This window comes from Rhinatrema bivittatum, chromosome 2, assembly GCF_901001135.1.
Source record: "Rhinatrema bivittatum chromosome 2, aRhiBiv1.1, whole genome shotgun sequence".
Taxonomy (NCBI): domain Eukaryota; kingdom Metazoa; phylum Chordata; class Amphibia; order Gymnophiona; family Rhinatrematidae; genus Rhinatrema; species Rhinatrema bivittatum.
Window position 1 is genome coordinate 367,732,070 of NC_042616.1, and position 19,951 is coordinate 367,752,020.

The 19,951-nt window shown below is 46.9% G+C and overlaps 1 protein-coding gene across 2 annotated transcripts in view; it reads right to left on the reverse strand.

Annotated features, from left to right (window-relative positions):
- Positions 1 to 2,773: 2,773 nt before the first annotated feature.
- The window catches only part of EXOC3 (exocyst complex component 3), a 270,816-nt gene continuing 253,638 nt past the window's right edge, over positions 2,774 to 19,951 (reverse strand). The window contains exons 11-12 of one of the 2 annotated variants that reach the window (XM_029589941.1): positions 12,108 to 12,235; positions 2,774 to 3,783 (exon numbers count right to left, since the gene is read on the reverse strand). In XM_029589941.1, coding sequence (XP_029445801.1) covers positions 3,612 to 3,783; positions 12,108 to 12,235 — 300 coding nt within the window. In that variant the 3' untranslated portion in view covers positions 2,774 to 3,611. Of the gene's footprint in view, positions 3,784 to 12,103; positions 12,236 to 19,951 lie in introns of those variants that run through there. The other variant, XR_003854639.1, reaches the window with a different exon arrangement.

Consider the following 19,951-nt stretch of genomic DNA (forward strand, 5'->3'; position numbering starts at 1 on the left):
CCACTGAAAGAAGAGGGATAGTCGGCCCCCTATCTCCTCGTCCCATGGATGGGTTGGCCAACTTCATTGGGAATTTCAGGTCAACCCTGAGCCCAAACCCGTTTCTCTTTTTGGTTGTCAGTTCCAAAAGGACTGAGACCTTCCCGAGTGTCAAGATGTCTGAAATGAGTTTCTGTAGGGCCAGAAGCGCTGGGAGCTCCTGGTCCAACCCCTCATGGGAGAGGGACGCTGCAACCTCTTTTTCTTATCTTCCAGTAGCCGAGGCACTGGAGATTCACCCACTTACTGGCTAGTTTTTCCAATCTGCTACCAAACAGGAGGGATCCCTTAAAGCAGTGGTCCCCAACCTTTTTTGCACCAGGGACCGGCTTCAAGCAAGACCATTTTTCCATGGCCCGGCAGGGCGGGGCAGGGGCGGGGCTTTGGTCATATGAGGGCGGGGTTATGGAGGGGGTTGGATTTTAGTGCACACATCATTTAATTATGACATTTATAATGTGAATGTGACTCAACTCACCATAGGTTCTCATATGCATGGCACACTGACCCATGATCGTCACGGGGCTAGATGTAAAAGTACAGTTTGTATCCACGGGAACCCCCCTGACCCACAATAATGGATGTAAAGCAGAATTATGACATTCCCCATACAACTCACCCTACAAAAAAGATATTCTGGTTCTGGTGACATCTCAGTAACAGTAACTCAAACTCCTTCTACTTCCAGGCTCAATAGCCCTACTTATGAAAAGACAGCAGTTTACCACCAATGCATGTCCTCTTGAGAAAACACAACAAATAAGACCGATACAAACGCTTACATGCTAGCAAAATATTTCATCTCGGTAACAGACACAGAACTGACCTAACATACTCCCAGGATCTGTAGTAATGCACATAAACTAATCTGCACACAGTTACACCTGTATTATGGAATACACTCAAACAGGAGCAACCCTATCTATGAAAAGGCAACACTACAAATATTAAATCAGGTCCTAAAAACCAATACACCTCTATTTGGAAAACAGAACTAGCAAGCAGCTATAGATCCCCCACAGAAATAATTGTAAAACTATACTAATAAGCAGAATAAATGTTTCAAAACAGCTATGAACAGAATAACATCCAACAATTAAAAACTCATAAAAACTATTAAACATTCTCCAAACACCAATAAAATATTTCAAAAAAGCAGACATCACACAATTAAAATGGCATCGCGCGTACCGACTGACAATGGGGGAAAATTGCACCACAACAAAACCACACGCAAGATGGAGCTGCTGCAGCCCGCCATATGGAGTGCCCACTGAGCCCGAAGCGGGGCCTAGCCCATCAGGGTGCTGCTCAACCCGCTCGCAAACCCCCTTCCTTTGCCCTACCAGCATCGGGAACGACGTCAGTACGACGCACTGAACAAAGAGACCGGAGGAAAGACTTACTGAAACCCTTCCACGTCTCTGGATAAAAGGAGCTCTTCTCTACTTACTCGTGCTCAGCGCTTACCAGCTGAGAACAGAGATGGTCTCCAGCTGCGGGGGGAGAGGGCTTAGACAGTCACTGCTGCACTCTGCTTCCTACCCTTGCTGCTTTTCAGCTGCTTCAGCAGCAAAGTCCATGCCAAGAACCGGCTACCAGACCAAGGCAAACCTCTGAGGGATCTCGGAAATTGCCTCAGGAATTCTCAACTGGGGGAGGAGAGCGGGGCTCGATCTTCTCCAATTTAAAAGTAGAAATTTGAAGGTAAATCTTCCTCATCTAAAGAGTACTGTGTTCCCGATAGGAGAGACAATTCACATCTGCTAGGAGACAGAGAGATAATGAATTGCTGAGGTCACTGCAGGGGTATATCTAGGGTGACATCAGCTTTGAAACCTGACTTAGGGAATGACCGCTGCTATTACTGGCATCAGTAGCATGGGATCTTTTTAGTGTTTGGGTACTTGCCAGGTTCTTGTGGCCTGGTTTGTCCTCTGTTGGAAACAGGATGCTGGGCTTGATGGACCCTTGGTCTGACCTAGCATGGCAATTTCTTATGTTCTTATGTCTCCATCTGCTAGCAGGGGAGCACATAACTCATTGGTCCTGAGTCCATCTGGCTACATGTTAGGAACACTAAAAATTAGACAAACTACACCACAGACCTCTTGACAAAGCAATAGGTATTATATTATGAAAAGCCAAACCACTTACTATAGCTACATAAGCTATAGTAAGTGAATTTGTGTACATAAACTGTAGTAAGTGGAATCATATCTCTCAGAGTGTTGATTTAAAAAAAAGATGAAAATCTCTTATGTTCTTACATAAATTGTACTCCCAAATCTTCTCCAGTCTCAACACCATCAAAATCGCTCTAAAACCTGCAATATGCAGAAATAGCAGCCCTGCACAAGAAGGATCTGAGTTATGTATGGCTGCATATGTGTGTAATTTAAAGGGTACATTGCTCTGTGGTACTGGATCAGGAATGGGCAGATTGGCTGAACCTTGTGGTTCTTATCTACTCTGATCTTCTGTATTTCTCTCCTGAGGAACATCTGCTGACCAAGAGAACTTCTCACAGATCCTTGACTTCTTGCAACTATGTAATTTTTTTTGGATAGTAGCTTGGATCATGTACCAAAACTGAAAGCATCAAGAGTGTGGATCAGATCCTAAAACCAGACTGAGGAAAAGTAGTTCGACTGCCACAGATAGGCCAATAGTGGCTCAAACCTTTTGAAGTAGAAAAAGCAAACTAAATCACTCAAAAGCATGTAAAGGAAGGTATCCTTTAAAAAAAATCATTTTAATATAAAACATCAGCATGCTAATTAGTTGAGATCAAGAAACAAAGTTATTCAATGTGGGTGTAAAAAACTGACAGCTAAAGCTTCAGGTCCTTTCATTGGGCAAAAAATAACCCTTTACAACCAAAATCACACAGAATGACAAACTATTTGCACAGCTAAGCATCAACAAAAGCCCAATTCAGTTTTTAATGGTGAAAAATGCTATGATGCCCAAAACTCATACAGCCACTCCAATTCCCACCACATAACATTTTATTTAAATGGCAGTGCTTCAAACACACTTATTTAAACAATGCACAGTCAAGTTGTTGAAAAAGCCATTGCCACACAAAAACATTTTCTGTACATCAAATATCAAAGTTCTCTCTTATTTCTCTAAAACAATTATTTCTATGAATGATAATCAGTAGATTTAACAGACACTAAACTATTAGGAATTTCATAACTTAGATTTCAGAACCCCCAAAAACCTTAATGTCAAAAGTGTACACACAAACTATTTTCTCCTGACAAATACCAGCTACAATTATTTTAGTGCTTATCTGCTGACAATGCAGAAGTGCAGTACAAGTAAGAAGTACTGTGCTAAAGCAAAACAGGGCTGTCAGATAGGTGTTATTCTTCATGCAGCCCGCACTACTGAACTCCTGGATGATTACAAACGATAACAGTGAAAGAAAAATACATATGCTAATAATGACTTGAAGTATGTTTATGGTTGTCTCCTCCACGTCCTCTCTGTTGGCACAGATATTTCACAGGATGAAATGTAAGTAAAAAAAAAATGGGTAAGGAAGCTGGGGTTCAACAGAGTTACTTGAGAAGTTTTGGCACAGTCAGCGTTGGAACTGGAATCTCCTTAAAAATTGGTACATAGTTTGGATTTGGTTGGCTTAAACCTTGGTCAAGGGTTTCAATGATGGTCTGCTTAATATCTCTGGTGGCATCCCCTCTCACTGCCAGCAGTGCTGCAATGTGGTCATCCCTGCAGAGTACAACAGAAAAAGAGCGCACAGTATTATTCAGACAAGAATAAGGCTGGAGTGAACAAACGTTTTGGCCCAGGACCATATTGGTGTAAGATGCCGTTCCGGCTCAGTTAAGAAAAAGGATGGTAGTGGAGGTGGGGCCCCTCGGAGGGTCCAGTGAAGAAGCTTAGGCCCTGCTGGAAGCTCCATTCAGGCTAAAAATAAATAAATAAATATTGCACACTCTCTCACATGTAGTCCCCACCCCACACAATCCATTTCCCCCCATCCCCACCACTAGTTAGTGACACTGCTGAACCATCTTAACAGCTCACAGCCACTGTCCTAGAAGTGCATCCTGATTCAAATCCCCTCTCCTCCCCAGCACTAACTTGCAGCACCATCTGACATCTCACAGCTGCAGTACTAGCACACATGCACATTCTCTTGTATCTGTTTCCTCTGCTCCCCCTCCCCAAAACTTACTCATGACACTGCTGGACCACTTTAACACTACCCCTTGAGAGGTTATATCCTGGCACCATGCTCTTATCTAGTCTCTCCCATACCAAACATCTGATTTTGTGGTCACTCTTGCAAAACAGGGCTGCTGCCAAACAGCTGATTGGGTAGTGTCTCTGGCAGTTGACCGCTATTGCTTGACAGCAGTCTCATAAACCATGGTGCCACTATAGTTCTGGCCCCGTACAGCAGAAGTCATGTCACTGGGCCATAACACATAGGGCTGCACTGTGTCAGAAAAGAAGCACCCTACAGCTGGCTTTGGAAACATTTCTTATCAAATTTAATTAATTAATGGGCCCAGCAAAAATGAATTTAAGTAATCAGTGTTTCATACACAAGACTTGAGACCAAAACTTTATTTTTTATATGAGGCATCTCTCTAGTCCCTGTACGTACCAGGATCAGTCCAGACGGTGGGTTATGTCCCCCATCCAGCAGATGGAGTCAGACAAGGCTTCGAATGGTGCTGGCATAAGTACATGTGCACCCTCTGCAGGAGCTCAGTATACTTCTGACTCCAGCAGAGGTGAGCAGGGGAACCTGGTGCTTCCCCTTATTGAAGGATTTCTTTTTTGTTCTCTTCTTTACTTTTCTTAGGCTGGATCAAGTCTGTTCTTAAAGTTGTTTTAGCTTCTTGTTGGGGGAAAAAAAAAAGGGCTTCAGTGGGAGGAGTGACTGCTGATTACAGTCTCTCCCTCCCCTCCCTCTCTCTCCTACCCGGTCTCCGGGTAAGTTTGCTGGGGCTGTGTTTTTTGCTTTTTAGGTTCCGAAGGTTGGTGGCTGGGGAACGCTGGTGGTGCCAGCCTCTTCCCCCCCGTTGCCGCAGGTGTCCCGTGGCCCTGAGACGCTATCATTCCCCGGGGCCGCTGCAGCAGAGAGGGACCATTCCTCTGCTGCTCTTCAGGGGGCACTCTGGGAGGCGCTGGGATTTGTCCCTGCTTCCCGCGGTAACCTCCCTCTCTGTCGGCCTCCCACGCGGCTTGTCCCTCCCCCTCCCCCGGCTGCCATGTCGCGGCCGTCCCGCTGCTCTGCCTGTGGCGAGCCGGGGGCGCGGATATCGCGGGAGGGGATTTGTTCCCGGTGCCTCCCTGGTGGGGAGGGCACCTCTGGGCAGCTAGACCCTCTTTCTTCCCACGCCTCTGCGCGATCAGCATGTCGGGGGTCGGCCCCTTCGCCGCTATCGGCGGGAACAGCGGCCATTTTGTTTTCTGCCAGTCAGCTTCAGCTTCCATCAGGGGAGGGAGGAGAGGACTCCGATGGCGGGGAACCCCCGATTCTTGCCCCGATTGGAGATTTAGGGGCCCAGGGGTCCCCAGATGTGCCACCCATCGCCCCCCCCCCTCGGGGTCCCCCCCCCCTTTTCGCCGGAATTCATTGTGCTCATGCACAATGCTTATTTTATTTTATTTTTATTTATTTAAGGTTTTTATATACCGGCATTAGTATGCAAACATCATGCCGGTTTACATTGGAACTAAAAAGGAGGAAAGGAAATACAATGAACAGGGGTATTGCGAGGGGGCATAGCATAGGCTGCAGAGGAGATAAAGGCAAGGAAGCGGACAGTAAACTGTGATGAACTATGTACAGTATGGAGTATAACTATAAATACATTATAAATACATTATATACAGGGCTTTTATTTTTTATTTGCAGCGTCTGGAGGTTCCCCTGGCGGTCCGTCCGGACCCACCTCTAGCCAAGGCGCCCCGGATCGCAGAGGCTCCCCAGGGGACCCAGGACCCAGTGGGGGTGGGGCCGGGGCCCTCTCAAGGGGCTTCCAGGTTTTTTTTCCCTCCCCCCCCCCCCGCTGGGGGGGGGGGGGGCGCGAAAAAACTCCTTCAGGAGTTGGATCTCGACCCTCCACCCGACCCGCCAGCACCCCCGGTCCCGGTTGTCACCGCGTCCGCCAAGAAAGGGGACCCCCACCTTGCCGGTCTACGTCCTCTCTCCTGGGCTTTTCCTACCCATCCCACTTTTCTGCAATTGCTAACCAGGGAGTGGGATACTCCAGAGACTTCACTTAAGGTAGGCCGTGCCATAGAGAAACTATATCCGCTACCGGAGGATTTTTTGGACCTGATTAAGGTCCTGAAGGTAGACTCGGCGGTGACAGCGGTAACCAAGAGAACGACAATATCGGTGAAGGGTGGCACGGCCCTGCGGGACACGCAGGATAGAAAGTTGGAGGTTTACCTCAAGCGGGTGTTTGAGGTCTCAGCTCTAGGTCTCCGGGCCGCCTTCTGTAGCTCCCTGGCGTAGAGGGCTAGCCTCCACTGGGTGCAGCAACTCCTCATCTCGCAGGCTTTACCACATGAAGAGGCACGACAGGCAGACCGGCTGGAATCCGCTATAGCTTACGGGGCGGATGCCTTGTATGACTTGTTCCGCGTTCTGGTGCGTTCCATGGTCTCGTGGTTTCCGCCAGACGTCTCCTTTGGCTCCGCAACTGGTCGGCGGACCCCTCCTCCAAGTCCAGTCTGGGTTCTCTTCCTTTCAAGGGCAGGTTCCTCTTCAGGGAAGATCTCGACCAGCTCATCAAGTCCCTGGGGGAAAATCCGGTATACAAACTCCCAGAAGACAGTCAGCGAAATTTCAGGACTTTCACTTCCTCCAGACCTCGCTCCCGGGGGCAACGTCGCTACCGCAATTACAAACAGCAGGGGCCTCGGACTCCGTCTTCCAGGTCCCAGGCCTGGCCTTGGTTCCTTTCGCGGCCGCAGGCCTGCCTGGGAGGGAACAGCTCAGGGGGGCTTGTCCAAGCCCGCCCAATGATGCCACGCTCCCCCACTCCTCGATGCCGCAGATCGGGGGACGGATCTCACGTTTCTACGAGGAGTGGGTTTGCATCACCTCGGACCAGTGGGTCCTAGACAACTTAAAGAATGGCTACGCTTTGGAGTTTGCCCGCCGCCCGCGAGACCAGTTCATCTTCTTGCCGTGCGGATCAAGTCTCAAGAGAAGAATGGTACAACAGACCTTGGACAGGCTCCTGAGCCTCGGTGCCATCGCGCCAGTCCCCTTCGGAGAGGTGGGCTTGGGCCATTATTCCATCTATTTCATCGTTCCCAAAAAGGACGGCTCCTTCCGCCCAATCCTGGATCTCAAGGAGGTCAACAAGTCTTTATGGGTCTCCCGGTTCCGCATGTAGACCCTACTGTCCGTGTTTGCGGCGGTACACCAAGGGGAATTTCCTTGCCTCTCTCGACCTGACAGAAGCCTATCTGCACATTCCCATCCTCAGGGCCCATCGGAGGTTTCTCCGCTTCAAGATCCTGAACAGACACTTCCAGTTTCAAGCCCTCCCCTTTGGGCTGGCGACTGCACCGCGGACGTTTACGAAGATTATGGTGGTGGCCGCTGTAAGGCGAGAGGGAATCCTTGTCCACCCCTACCTGGACGACTGGCTCATTCGAGCGAAGTCCTTCTCCCAGGGACAGTCGGCGGTCTCCAGGGTCATCCATCTGCTCCAGTACCTGGGCTGGATGGTGAACTTCGCCAAGAGTTCCCTCATCCCCTCGCAGCGCTTGGATGTTTTGGGAGCACATTTCGATACGCTTCAGGGCAAAGTCTTCCTACACCCGGACAGGGCTCAATCCCTCCGGGAACAAGTACAGCGTTTTTCTATGTTACCAGATCCCACGTTGTGGGATTATCTACAGCTCCTGGGTTCCATGGCCTCCACGATCGATCTCGTCCCATGGGCTTTTGCGCATCTTCGGCCTCTGCAAGCGGCTCTTCTCTCCCATTGGAAACCAGTGTCTCAGGATTACCAGGTGGTGCTTCCTCTTCCTGAGATCGCCAAAGACAGCCTGGGCTGGTGGCTGCATCCTCCTCATCTGGCCCAAGGAGTCTCTGGAGACCCCGGAGTGGGTGGAGGTCACGATCGATGCCAGTCTATCCGGTTGGGGGCGGTATGCCTCCGGAGCTCTGCCCAGGGGCGGTGGACCAAGGAGCAAGTGACCTGGCCGATAAATCGCCTGGAGACGAGGGCCGTGTGGCTGGCCCTCATTCAGTTCTTGCCCTTGGTCTGGAATCGAGCAGTGCGGATCCTCTCGGACAACGCGACGACCGTAGCATATATCAATCGCCAAGGAGGCACGAAAAGCAGGTACGTCTCGCTCGAAGCCGCCCGCCTCATGTCGTGGGCGGAGAAGCACGTAGTGCGCCTGGCGGCGTCGCACATCGCGGGCGTAGACAACATTCAGGCCGACTACCTGAGTCGTCAGCAACTGGATCCCGGGGAGTGGTCCCTCTCCGATGAAGCCATGCTTCTCCTTCAGCGTCGCTGGGGGACACGACTGGACCTAATGGCGACATCCCTCAATGCCAAGGCTCCTCGATTCTTCAGCCGACGGCGAGAGCACGGAGCGGAAGGAGTAGATGCTCTACTGCTCCACTGGCCAGAACAAGTTCTACTCTACATTTTTCCCCCCTGGCCTCTGGTGGGCAAGGTTCTTCGAAGAATAGAGCGTCATTGGGGACCCGTCATTTTGGTGGCTCCCGAGTGGCCACGGTACCCTTGGTTTGCAGATCTGCTCCACCTGGCGGTGGACGGCCCGGTTCGGTTGGCCCATCTTCTACGCTTGCTTCGCCAGGGCCCCGTATTTTTTGACCAGGCAGAACGCTTCTGTCTTGCAGCCTGGCTTTTGAACGGCGTCATCTCCGCCGCAGAGGATACCCCTCAAGCCGTAATTTCGGCGTTTCTTAAGGCCCGGAAGACCTCGACTTCTGTTACCTACGTGCGGGTCTGGAAGGTTTTTGAGGCTTGGTGCGCAGCGCATGACACTCATACTTCAAGGGCTTCCGTTCCTCAGATCCTGGTGTTCCTCCAGGACGGAGTGGACAAGACACTCGCCTACAACTCCCTGCGGGTTCAGGTCGCTGCCCTGGGCTCGCTTCTCCAGTATGCAGACCAGTCATCTCTATTGGGACAACCGGACATCGCCCGTTTTCTCAAGGGAGTGAAACACTTACGGCCTCCCGTTCGGGATCCGTTTCCTTCTTGGAGCCTTAACCTGGTTCTCCGGTCCCTGGCGGATCCTCCTTTCGAGCCTCTTCGAAACACCTCCATTAAGGACATCACACTCAAGACTGTTTTCCTGGTGGTCATAAGTTCCGCACGCCGCATCTCGGAGCTCCAAGCGCTCTCCTGTAGGGAACCCTATCTCCGGTTTACAGATTCCGGGGTTTCGCTACGCACAGTACCCTCTTTTCTGCCCAAAGTCGTCTCATCTTTTCACCTCAATCAGATGGTCGAGCTCCCCTCCTTCCCAGAGGGGGATTCGGGGCATCTGCGTTCTTTGGATGTCAAGCGGATCCTCATTCGCTATTTGGAGGTCACAAATGATTTGCGAGTCTCCGACCATTTGTTCGTGTTGTGCTTGGGACCGAGGAAGGGTTCTCGGGCCTCGAAGACCACGATTGCCAGGTGGCTCAAGGAAGCTATAGTCTCAGCGTACATAGGTGCGGGTCGGGAGCCTCCATGGGGGATTAAGGCACATTCCCTTCGCTCTCAGGCTGCTTCCTGGGTCGAGGTACAGTCCGTCTCCTCACAAGAGATATGTAGAGCGGCGACCTGGAAGTCGCTCCATACCTTTGCCCGCCATTACCGATTGCATTTACCCTCATCGTCCACGGGGTGTTTCGGCGCCAAGATCATTCGAGCAGGGCTTTCAAGGGCCCACCCAGTGTAGGGAAGCTTTGATACATCCCACCGTCTGGACTGATCCTGGTACATACAGGGAAAAGAAAATTACTCCCTACCTGCTAATTTTCGTTCCTGTACTACCAAGGATCAGTCCAGACGCCTGCCTCTCGTTACCATACCTGCTCGATATCTCCACTGCACCTAGTTTTCTTATACCTGTTGGGCGTTTTGCGCCCGATTTCTCTAGTTTCTGTTGACTTGCGAGTCTGTTCTCTAGTTCGTTCTGCAAGTTCTCAATCCTGGCGCCAGTTGCCTCATTTGGGCTATTGTTTTTTATGATTGTTACGCTTGATCCAGCCTTGGTAGCTTGTTTTGGCTTTGATATTCTCGATACTGAGCTCCTGCAGAGGGTGCACATGTACTTATGCCAGCACCCTTTGAAGCCTTGTCTGACTCCATCTGCTGGACGGGGGACATAACCCACCGTCTGGCCTGATCCTTGGTACTACAGGAACGAAAATTAGCAGGTAAGGAGTAATTTTCTTATCAACAGTAATGTCCTGGGTCAAACTAAGGCTGTGAAAAACATGTCTACTAGTTATTTCTCTAATGTAACTAGATATCTGCAATATTGTACAGAAGTGAATTTCCATATTATTTTCATATACATTTCTAGATAAATAAATGAGAATGTGGAGGCTAAATCTGTGCCTCCTTCCCTTCTCTTTGGTAATTTGTTTTATCATGATAGTATTATGTTTGGGTGTAATGAGAAGAATAGCCATCAGAAAAAGAGGTAATTTGTCTCTTTTAAAGTCTCTTGTGAGATCTCATTTGGAATACTATGTACAATCTAGAGACCACATCTTCAAAAGGAAATAAAACAAATAGTGTCGGTCCAAAGGGTAGCCACTAAAATGGTTAATTGTCATCATCAAAAAGCGTATAGGGACAGATTTGAAAACATACACATGTATACCCTAGAAAAAAGAGGAGATATGATAGAGACAATTAAAGACTTTCAAGAAATAAATGGGGAGGGGTAGGGTCTAAAATGAGTGGTCATGGGATGATGGTGAAATGGGGCAGACAGTAATCTAAGGAGAAATTCTTTACAGAAAGGGTGGTGGATGCATGGAATAGCTTTCCCTGTGGAGATGGTAGAGTCAAGGACAATATCTGAATTCAAGAAAGCATGACACAGGCATATAGGATCTCTGAGGGAGTGGAAGGGATTGTAAAGATGAGCAGAATGTGTGGATGAGTAGACTGGGTGGGTTGTATGGTCTATCATTTGCCATGTTCTGTTTCTATGCTATCATCAGAAGATTTGTACTTGGCATGCAGTTGCTCATATTCTCTGTGTATATACTATAAAAACTGGGCCTTTCAACATCGTCCCAATTCATTCTCAGCATGAGAAATGACAATTTTGACACCTGAGAGCCAAATCGTAAGATTCAGGTTGGTAGACCTGCAATACAGGAGAACTAGTTGAGCCACTCACTTTTTAGACTGATAGATGACAGCACCTTTAGAGCACGAAGGCAGCAAATATCACAGATCCAGTGGTTAAAACATCTCTCTCTGCAGGACACATGCTTGCAAAGTAACTTTCTTGAATTAATCATGTACATTCTTTTGCAAATTCAAAGCCAGTCTAAAAACTACATCTGCGGTTGCTTTTAAAACTTGATCCTTTATACTTCCTGCACATTGCCTTCCTGACTTTAACCATTTTCTAGGCATGAAGCCCCCAGAGCCTCTTATTTGTCTTCTCTGTGTATCCTGACTAAGCTCCAAGAAGCAGGAACTCTCTGATGTGCATTTGTACAATGCTGTGTATGCCTTGTAGTGCTATAAAAATGAAAACAATAAGAGGGCAACAAGTGTTGGCTTTGTTTGGCTGTCACCATCATGGATTCCTTCAGCCACATCATCAGCATCAACACTTGAAATCAGTGCTCCAGAAAATCCCTGTAGGTTTACAAGTTACAAAAGGGATTGTGCTATCTGCAAAAAGTACATCTGGGCTTCTGTAAGTCTGCAGCAGTACTAGAAATCAGCAAAACAAAACTATTCTACAACTACTTTGCTATATTTTAAGCAACTACAATAAATGTTTTAAAATATTTAACTTTCAATGGTGAAAAATGAGTGCATTACCTAATGTCTGGGTATTTACTGACAAGAGTTGAAACTTCCAGATAAAGCAACGATGGATCTGTCAGTTTGATAACTTCTGCGATGGCTATAATAGTGTCACAAAGTCCATCTGCATCTTCCTCAGACCCCTACCAAAGACAAAATTCAAAATGCACCTTATTTATGTCAAACGAAACATGAAATTCATTTTTTAAGTATGTTTTTTTACTTAAGCAGCCAACTTTTTTCAGATCTTCTACTCACTGGGAATTAAAGTTAACAGCATAAGACTTAAGAGTGACTCTCATTAAGATGCACTTTTGATTTGAAAGTATAGAAACATGAACTATGATGCCAAAGGAGGACCATAAAACCCATCTAGTCTACTCAATTTTTATTTCTGATGCAATGCTGTGCATCTACGTTAATAATGATAATCTGAATTTTCAACTTTCCTTTTCAAATAATTACACCCTGGGGCATTATGTGCCAATAAAAAATCTAAATTATGCAGATACTTATTTTTTAAACAATAGATGAAATAGAAAAGTAGAATACTGAACTGGAACACTTTTTGATATTAAAACAATGATGAGAGAATACCTTTCTGGAAACAGATCTCAGGTCACTTAACTCCCTGCTCATCTCACACATGCGCATGCAAAAATCTGTCACACACAACACAGTTGCTATGGGAATTCCACATTCTGCACATATAATCAAAATTTAATAACCCAAGAACACCAAAAATATTAAGCTGCATAACCTAATTAAAACAAAATAACTTAAAAATAATTAAAAACCATGATTTGTAGAAACTAAGGATGTAATTTTCAAAGGAGTTACACATGTAAATGTTACATACTATCACAGCAATTTTCAAAAGCCCATTAATACGCAAACCCAGTTTTAAACAAGTAAATCCTTTTGAAAATTACTCCTTAAGTGTAAAAACTACAGAAAACTCATATCGAACACAAGATATAAAATCCAGGAAATCTCTAGCGATACACACACTACAAAAACAGTAAAACCTAATCACCACAAATAATAAACCACATCAGAATGAAAACCTATCATACCTGGCAAAAACATAAGTAAAATTTAAATGGACTATGCGTGTAAATTTTGGAGTTTAGTCTTGCGCGTGATGCGTGAATTTTTTCAACAGGTCTGGCCATGCGTGTAAATCCTGGTACGCGCTGAAGTACCAGGCCTCTCCAAAGGAGCGGGCCAGGACAGCGCCATACGACGCTGCCTGGGGAAAGTGCATGCCGGCAGCCGGCCAACACGCAAAGATTATTTCTGCTCCAGAAGAGAAATAAGTACCACAATAAAAAACTTGGGGATAGTTAGGTTAAGTTTAGGGGTCAGGGAGGAGAGGGGAAGACAGAGGAAGGTTACGCAGGGGGTACGGAACTGGGGGAGGCCTGACTACATTGCCACGCGTATCTTGCGAAAATTTCCCCCTGCGCACGCCATCCGCACATGTGCGGCCACTCCTTTTAAAATCAACCTCTAAATGTATATCAAAACCACATAACACCTCCTAGCCAAACAGTTAGAGTAATTTTATAACTGTGAGGACAGGGGTAGAGTCCATGCTTACCTTATACATGCAGATTTCACTGGTAAACAATTTTTGGGAACATTTTGTTTCCTCCACAACCTTCGGTGAAACAAGTAGATTTTAACAAGCTGAACACAAATATGCATTTATTATGTCTGCATCACGTACCGTTTGCCAGAAAAGCGCGATATGCATTAAGCATTGTTACGTGTCTGAAGCGGCATAAGCTACAATGGCAATGTTGGCACCAGAAAACAAAACTAAAAATGTTTTGCAGCAGATTTTCGTTTGTAATCACTGTCCGACGCTTCGTGGATAAGAGTCCAACAATAGTCACCCAGCATGGAGGGGTTCCACTTGCCTTGATACCGTTTCTCCATTTTGACAATGTCTTGATGAAACCTTTCCCCATGTTCGTCACTCACAGCGCCAAGGCTGTCTGGGAAGAAGTCCAAGTGGGAATGAAGAAAATGTATCTTCAATGACATGTTGCACTTCATCAATTTGTATGCCTGAAGCAGATTTTCAACCTGTTCGACATAGTCTGCTGCCTTATAGTTGTCTGGAAAGTTACAAACCACATTCTCGAAGGCTGGCCACGCAACACGTTCTGTGCTTTGCAGAAGACCATCAAAGTGGCTGTTCTTCATCACAGCTTGGATTTGTGGGCCAACGAAAACACCTTCTTTTATCTTGGCGTCATTTATGCATGGAAACATTTGCCACAAATAATCAAAAGGGCGGATTTTAAACGGATTACGTGCGTAACCCTGAAAACCCGCTCCTGCACGTGCTGAGCCTATTTTGCAAAGGCCTGGCAACACGCGCAAGCCCCGGGACGCGTATAAGTCCCGGGGCTTGAAAAAATGGCGGGCCGGGGCCGGGGCATGGGCGTAGACAGAGGTCCCTCCACTGCTGCTGGGCCAGGGGATCGTGCGCTGGCACTTGGCTGGTGTTCGCAGCCTACGCCTGCCCCTAGGCAGGCGTAAATAAAAAAATAAAGGTGGGGGGGATTTAGGTAGGGCTGGGGGCGGGTAAAATAGGGGAAGGGAAGGTGGGGGGCGGAGGAAACTGGGAAAGCCATCGGATCTCTCCTAGGGTTCGGCGCGTGCAAGGTGCACAAGTGTGCACCTCCTTGCGCATGCCAACCCTGGATTTTATAACATGCACGCGGCTGCGCGCGCATGTTATAAAATCAGGCGTAGATACGAATATTTGGCCCTTAGGCTTTACTTTGCTTGTTCATTGCCTTAAAGGTTTTCATCAGCCCAAGTTTGATGTGTAAAGGTGGAAGAAATATCTTACTTGGATCCACCAATGGGTCGTGCACAACATTCTTCTGCCCTGGAACCAACTTCTTGCAGAGTGGCCAGACTTTTCTGACATAATGCGAATGTCTTGCTCGACTGTCCCACTCACAAAGGAAGCAACAATACTTGGTGTAACCAAGCTGCAGACCCAGTAGAATTGCAACTATCTTGAGATCACCACACAAATTTCAGTTGTACCTCGAGTACTCAATGTGGTTCAGCAGTAGCTGCATGTTCTCATACATTTCTTTCATATGAACGGCATGACTGACAGGTATTGTCGTTGTGCAGCAAAACAGCCTTCAAACTTAAGAGTGATGAATCAATAAACAGTCGCCATTCTGTTGGGTCGTGGTCACATCCAAGAGCACAAAACAATCCATTGATGTCACAGCAAAAAGTCAGACTGTCTACTTGGTTGAAATATTTTATCAAATCTTCATGACGGCTGCGAAATACTGAAATTTTCGTATCAGATGACAAAAGATTCCATCCTTGCAACCTGACTCTTTGATAAAGCCAAATCTCTGACCAGATTGTTCAGCTCTGACATATTAAATGAGGATCACTGGATTTTGATGGCACAAAGTCAGGATCAGCCACAGCTTCATCTGCGACGGCCATCATCGCCTACCTCCTCATCCTCAAGTGTCCACACCTCTGGCGGTTTTGGAACAGGAAGACTGTCGTCGTGCGGCACTGGTCTCATTACCAATACAAGATTAGGGTACTCTATAAACTTCCTGTTCTTTGATGAGTATCCTGACAATTTCGTCATGCAGAACTAACAGTCAGTTATATGATCGTTCTGTTCCCTCCATATCATTGGGATGGCAAACAGCTTGGATGGTCGCACACCTTTCAGCCAAGCTCGGAGACTACTGGCGCAAGATGCGCAACATATATGAGGAGCCCATGCTCTATCCTGGTCACCAATTTTGCACCCGAAGTATAACTTGTATGCCTTAATGAGTGCAGTCATACTCCTTTTCTGTGATTTCAGAGTAAACTCACCTTAGATGTAACAAAACATATCATGGCTATTACGACATTGGCGCGACATTTCATAAAGTATATGAAATTAAATCCACAAGCTTTAAACTCAGTTTTAGCGATACGATTCGCTCATTCACACAGATATTGCATAGGAGACTACTCAATGCTGCTACTTATATAAGGCTGCGTCGTCATGGAAACAAGTTGGAATCTTGCAGCCGAGCTGGGGCTTGCCCGAGCAAGTTCTGGCATGATCAGGCAGAGTTTCTTGGTGTATTTTAAAAAATGTTAGTCTCTGTTACATGTTACGTTGCTTATGGCTGTCAAAAATACGACATGAATTTCAAAAATCATAAAAACTACTGTCCAGCAAGAAAATATATTGTAACACAAAATTGGCAGTTTCTCAAAAACCTTACGTGATGTACAAATTTCGAAGTATATCTGTGATCAGCATCAAAAAATCTATTTGGAACACCAAAAAGCCTGAAGGAAACAAAAACTGTTTACCAGTAAATTCAAAGCAACCTTGAAAATTCTCTGGTACGTGCACAATTAATCCAAAGTAACACTTGCTCTATTGAGTTTGTACCTTGTGCAGGTTAACTTATACGCATACACTAAAATCAAAACGTATGTGTGTAAGTCCCATCCTTGGAACGTGACTACCCTATGTGCCAGTGTATATGCATCTAATTTTATGCATGTATGAGTGAGTTTTCAAAATGAACACTACATGTTAAACGGTAATTTTATGCACAGACATCCTTTTGAAAATTACCCCTTAAAGGCCAAAAAATTCACACATACTTTAAACAAATAAATATTCCCCCTTCATCAGCTCTCTACCTCCTTCATCAGGTACTCTTCCCTCCTTCAGAAGCCTTCTTCTCTGTCAGAACCTACCCCTCCCCCAATCCCTGTAAAACACCATTAAAACAAAAACATGCATTATTTAAAAAAAATGCTTAAAAACCAAGCTAAGTTAAAAGCAAAATATCAAAAATACATGTATAAAGACCTTTAGGTAAATGCTAAAGACCATTTGTTCAGCTAGTGTTTGCTGAGTAAGGGGAATTTATATGCTTGGTCCTTACTTTTTGTGGGACTGATATCTGGATTTCGGTTCCGGGATGAATGTGTATGTATACTGTAGTTTGTGCGTTATTATGAATGTTTTATTTTGTTAGCTGCCTAGGGCTGTGATTTAGGTGGCATATAAATCTTCGAAATAACAAAAATTCCCTCTTCCCACTGGGCTCCCCTCCTCCAAACACCCTCACTCCATTATCCTCTTCCCCATCAGGTCCCCTGCCCCTCCTCTCCCAGATACCCCCCTCCATTTCCCATCAGATTCCCTGCCCCATGAATTCCTCCTTCACTCTCCCTTCCTCATCAGGCTCTACATTTCCCATGAGGTTTCCCCCCCCCCCCTAGCTCTCCCCATAAGGTGCCCCTCCTTCCTATCAGATCCCCATCCCTTTTGACCTTTCTGCCACTGACTGAACTCTGTCTCTCCTCCCAACCTGTTGATGCAATCCAGTAAGAACCCTGAGTGAAGCCTGTGCCACTGCTGACATGTTCCAGCAAGACCTGCAGGCAGGGACAACCATGAAGGAAAATCCTGCCAGGGAACTGCTCTGCAGGGCAGGACCACCCCATGACCACAAAGGAATGGGCTCTAAACTTCTTGGTCTTCTTGAGAGCAGATTAAACTACCTTCAACTGGTGAGGCAGCTGTTGCTTTTCGAATCCAGGAGCCTTCTAGACACAACATATTACATCCGCCATCTTAACAGGAACCACGGTTCTCCCACATTCTCATCTGTGCCTCCTTTAGGATTTCATAGAAGGCACAGTCATAACCTTTGGGTTGCTCCACAAACAAAGATCTCCTCTGGTGGAGATGATCTCCTTTCCTATGGAAGAAAGGGATCTGAGAGGAGACCAGTAGACCCCCTCCTGATTCAAGAAGTCCTCAGATCCATAGCCATACCCCCAGGAGTATGCAAAGTCCAATCCCAACTAGTATGTTGGGGGTGTGTACCTTGATCTCATCAGCTAGCAGACTAGGCCTCCCAGAAAGCAGCATTTGTCTGTTTGGGTCTAGACTCCAATAAACTCCTGCACTTCAGCAAAGTTTCCTTTCCCGATGGGCTGGAGATCAACATTGGTGTGGCAGTTCCCAATGTTGATTCCTCTTCAGGAACTGGAATTGGGGCCCATCTGCCAGGTGCCAAAAAGGATTCCAGGAGAGGCTGAACATCCATCTGCAGACACCAATGCGGTCAATGCCAGTGAACTGATGCTCTACATTTTATTATCCAGCACCTCCCGGATCTTCTTATGCAGCTCCATCTCAAAAACTGCCAATAATATGGCATGGGAAGAAGGGGGGGGGGGGGGAGCCCACATTTTTCTGGGACACTAGAAGTGTAGCAGTAACTGAGATATGGTCCGTCAGAGACTAATGCAATTATCGGGAATGTACGGAAGATGAATATTCCTCCCATGGAAACGCTTTTGGTGATTCAAGACTGCTGCCTGAATATCCCCACAAATGTCTATCAACGGAGAATTATGCTGGTGCATCTTGGCTTTTGCCTAATGCACATCTTTGGAGCTCCACAATGCCGTTATGCTCTCCTTCGGAGGGAGGAGGCAAGGGGGATCAATACTCTACTGATGTTGATGCACCTCCTGGGTCCCTCATTGTCAATGCTTCCAATAATACAAATGAACTAGACTTATACTTGAAGTGCTATTCCATGAGGCCAAGCCAGGAACTACATCCTCTAGGGGTTGGAGTTGTGCAAAGGGGATATCCCCAGAGGTCATGGCTGGATTTCAGGCATAGGACACATCTATCATAAGGATCTGTAATGTTTGTGAAATTTTTACACAGGGGATGCTTTTTGAAGCCACTGGTTTTATTCTCTTTCTGGGGCATTGATCAAAAAATTAACAGTGAAGGAGATCACGTGATGTGGTGAGCTGGGAGGAAGTGTTTCTCACCAGCTCCGGGGCCCGCTCCCTCCATCACGTGTCATCATAGCCAGACAATAGCTTAAATTGAGTGGAGACCAGAGCGAAGTCCCAGCGCGTATGTCCATCATCCCCATATATGCAGAAACTTACACCTTCGATGGCATCTAAGGGAGGAAGGAGGGAGAAAGAGAAAACCAAGGCCTCAGACCCAAAGATGGCGGCTGCTGGAGAAGGAGACCCTTCCCACCCTATTCTAACGATCGAGGACATAAAGGAAGCAATCCGGGAGGCTTTGGATGACAAACTCACTCAGATAACACAGCTCGGGGAAGTTAAAGAATCTTTGCAGGACTTACAGCCCTGGCTGGAACATGTCGAAAATCAGATTTCTCTATTGGAGGTGATGCGATGCAGGCGGAGACCAAAATGGCCGACACAACAAAGAAGATCCAGGCCCTTCAAAGCAAGATACCGTAGACGACCTTGAAAACCGAGCCCGTCGAGATAATCTCCGCTTTCTGGGGTTTCCAGAAAGCGTAGAGGAAAGCTCGCTTTGTTCTACCCTGGAAGAATGGCTCCCAGAGACACTGGAACTCCTGCACTTACAAGGCAAGCTAATTGTGGAGCGTGTGCACCGGTTTGGGGGGAGGAGAGGCACCGGCACCCGACCCCATTTAGTGATCGCTAAAATACTTAACTCTGCCCACAAAACTGAGATCTGGCGGGCTTCTCGGTCTAAGGAGGACCTAAAATATCAAGGAAACTCGATCCGCATTTTTCAAGATTTCTCTGCGGTGGTCTCCGAGGCAAGGAAAGGCTTCGCGCCAATTTGTTCCTCCCTCCACAACCAAGGAATCAAATTTTCCCTGCTCTTCCCGGCACGATTGAAAATTTGGCAGGGGGACCAGACGCACCTGTTTGATGCGCCAACTGCAGCGAAAAAATTTATGAATGCTATGAGGGAGACAAAGAAATTAATCAAGTTGGCAAAAAGTCAAGTG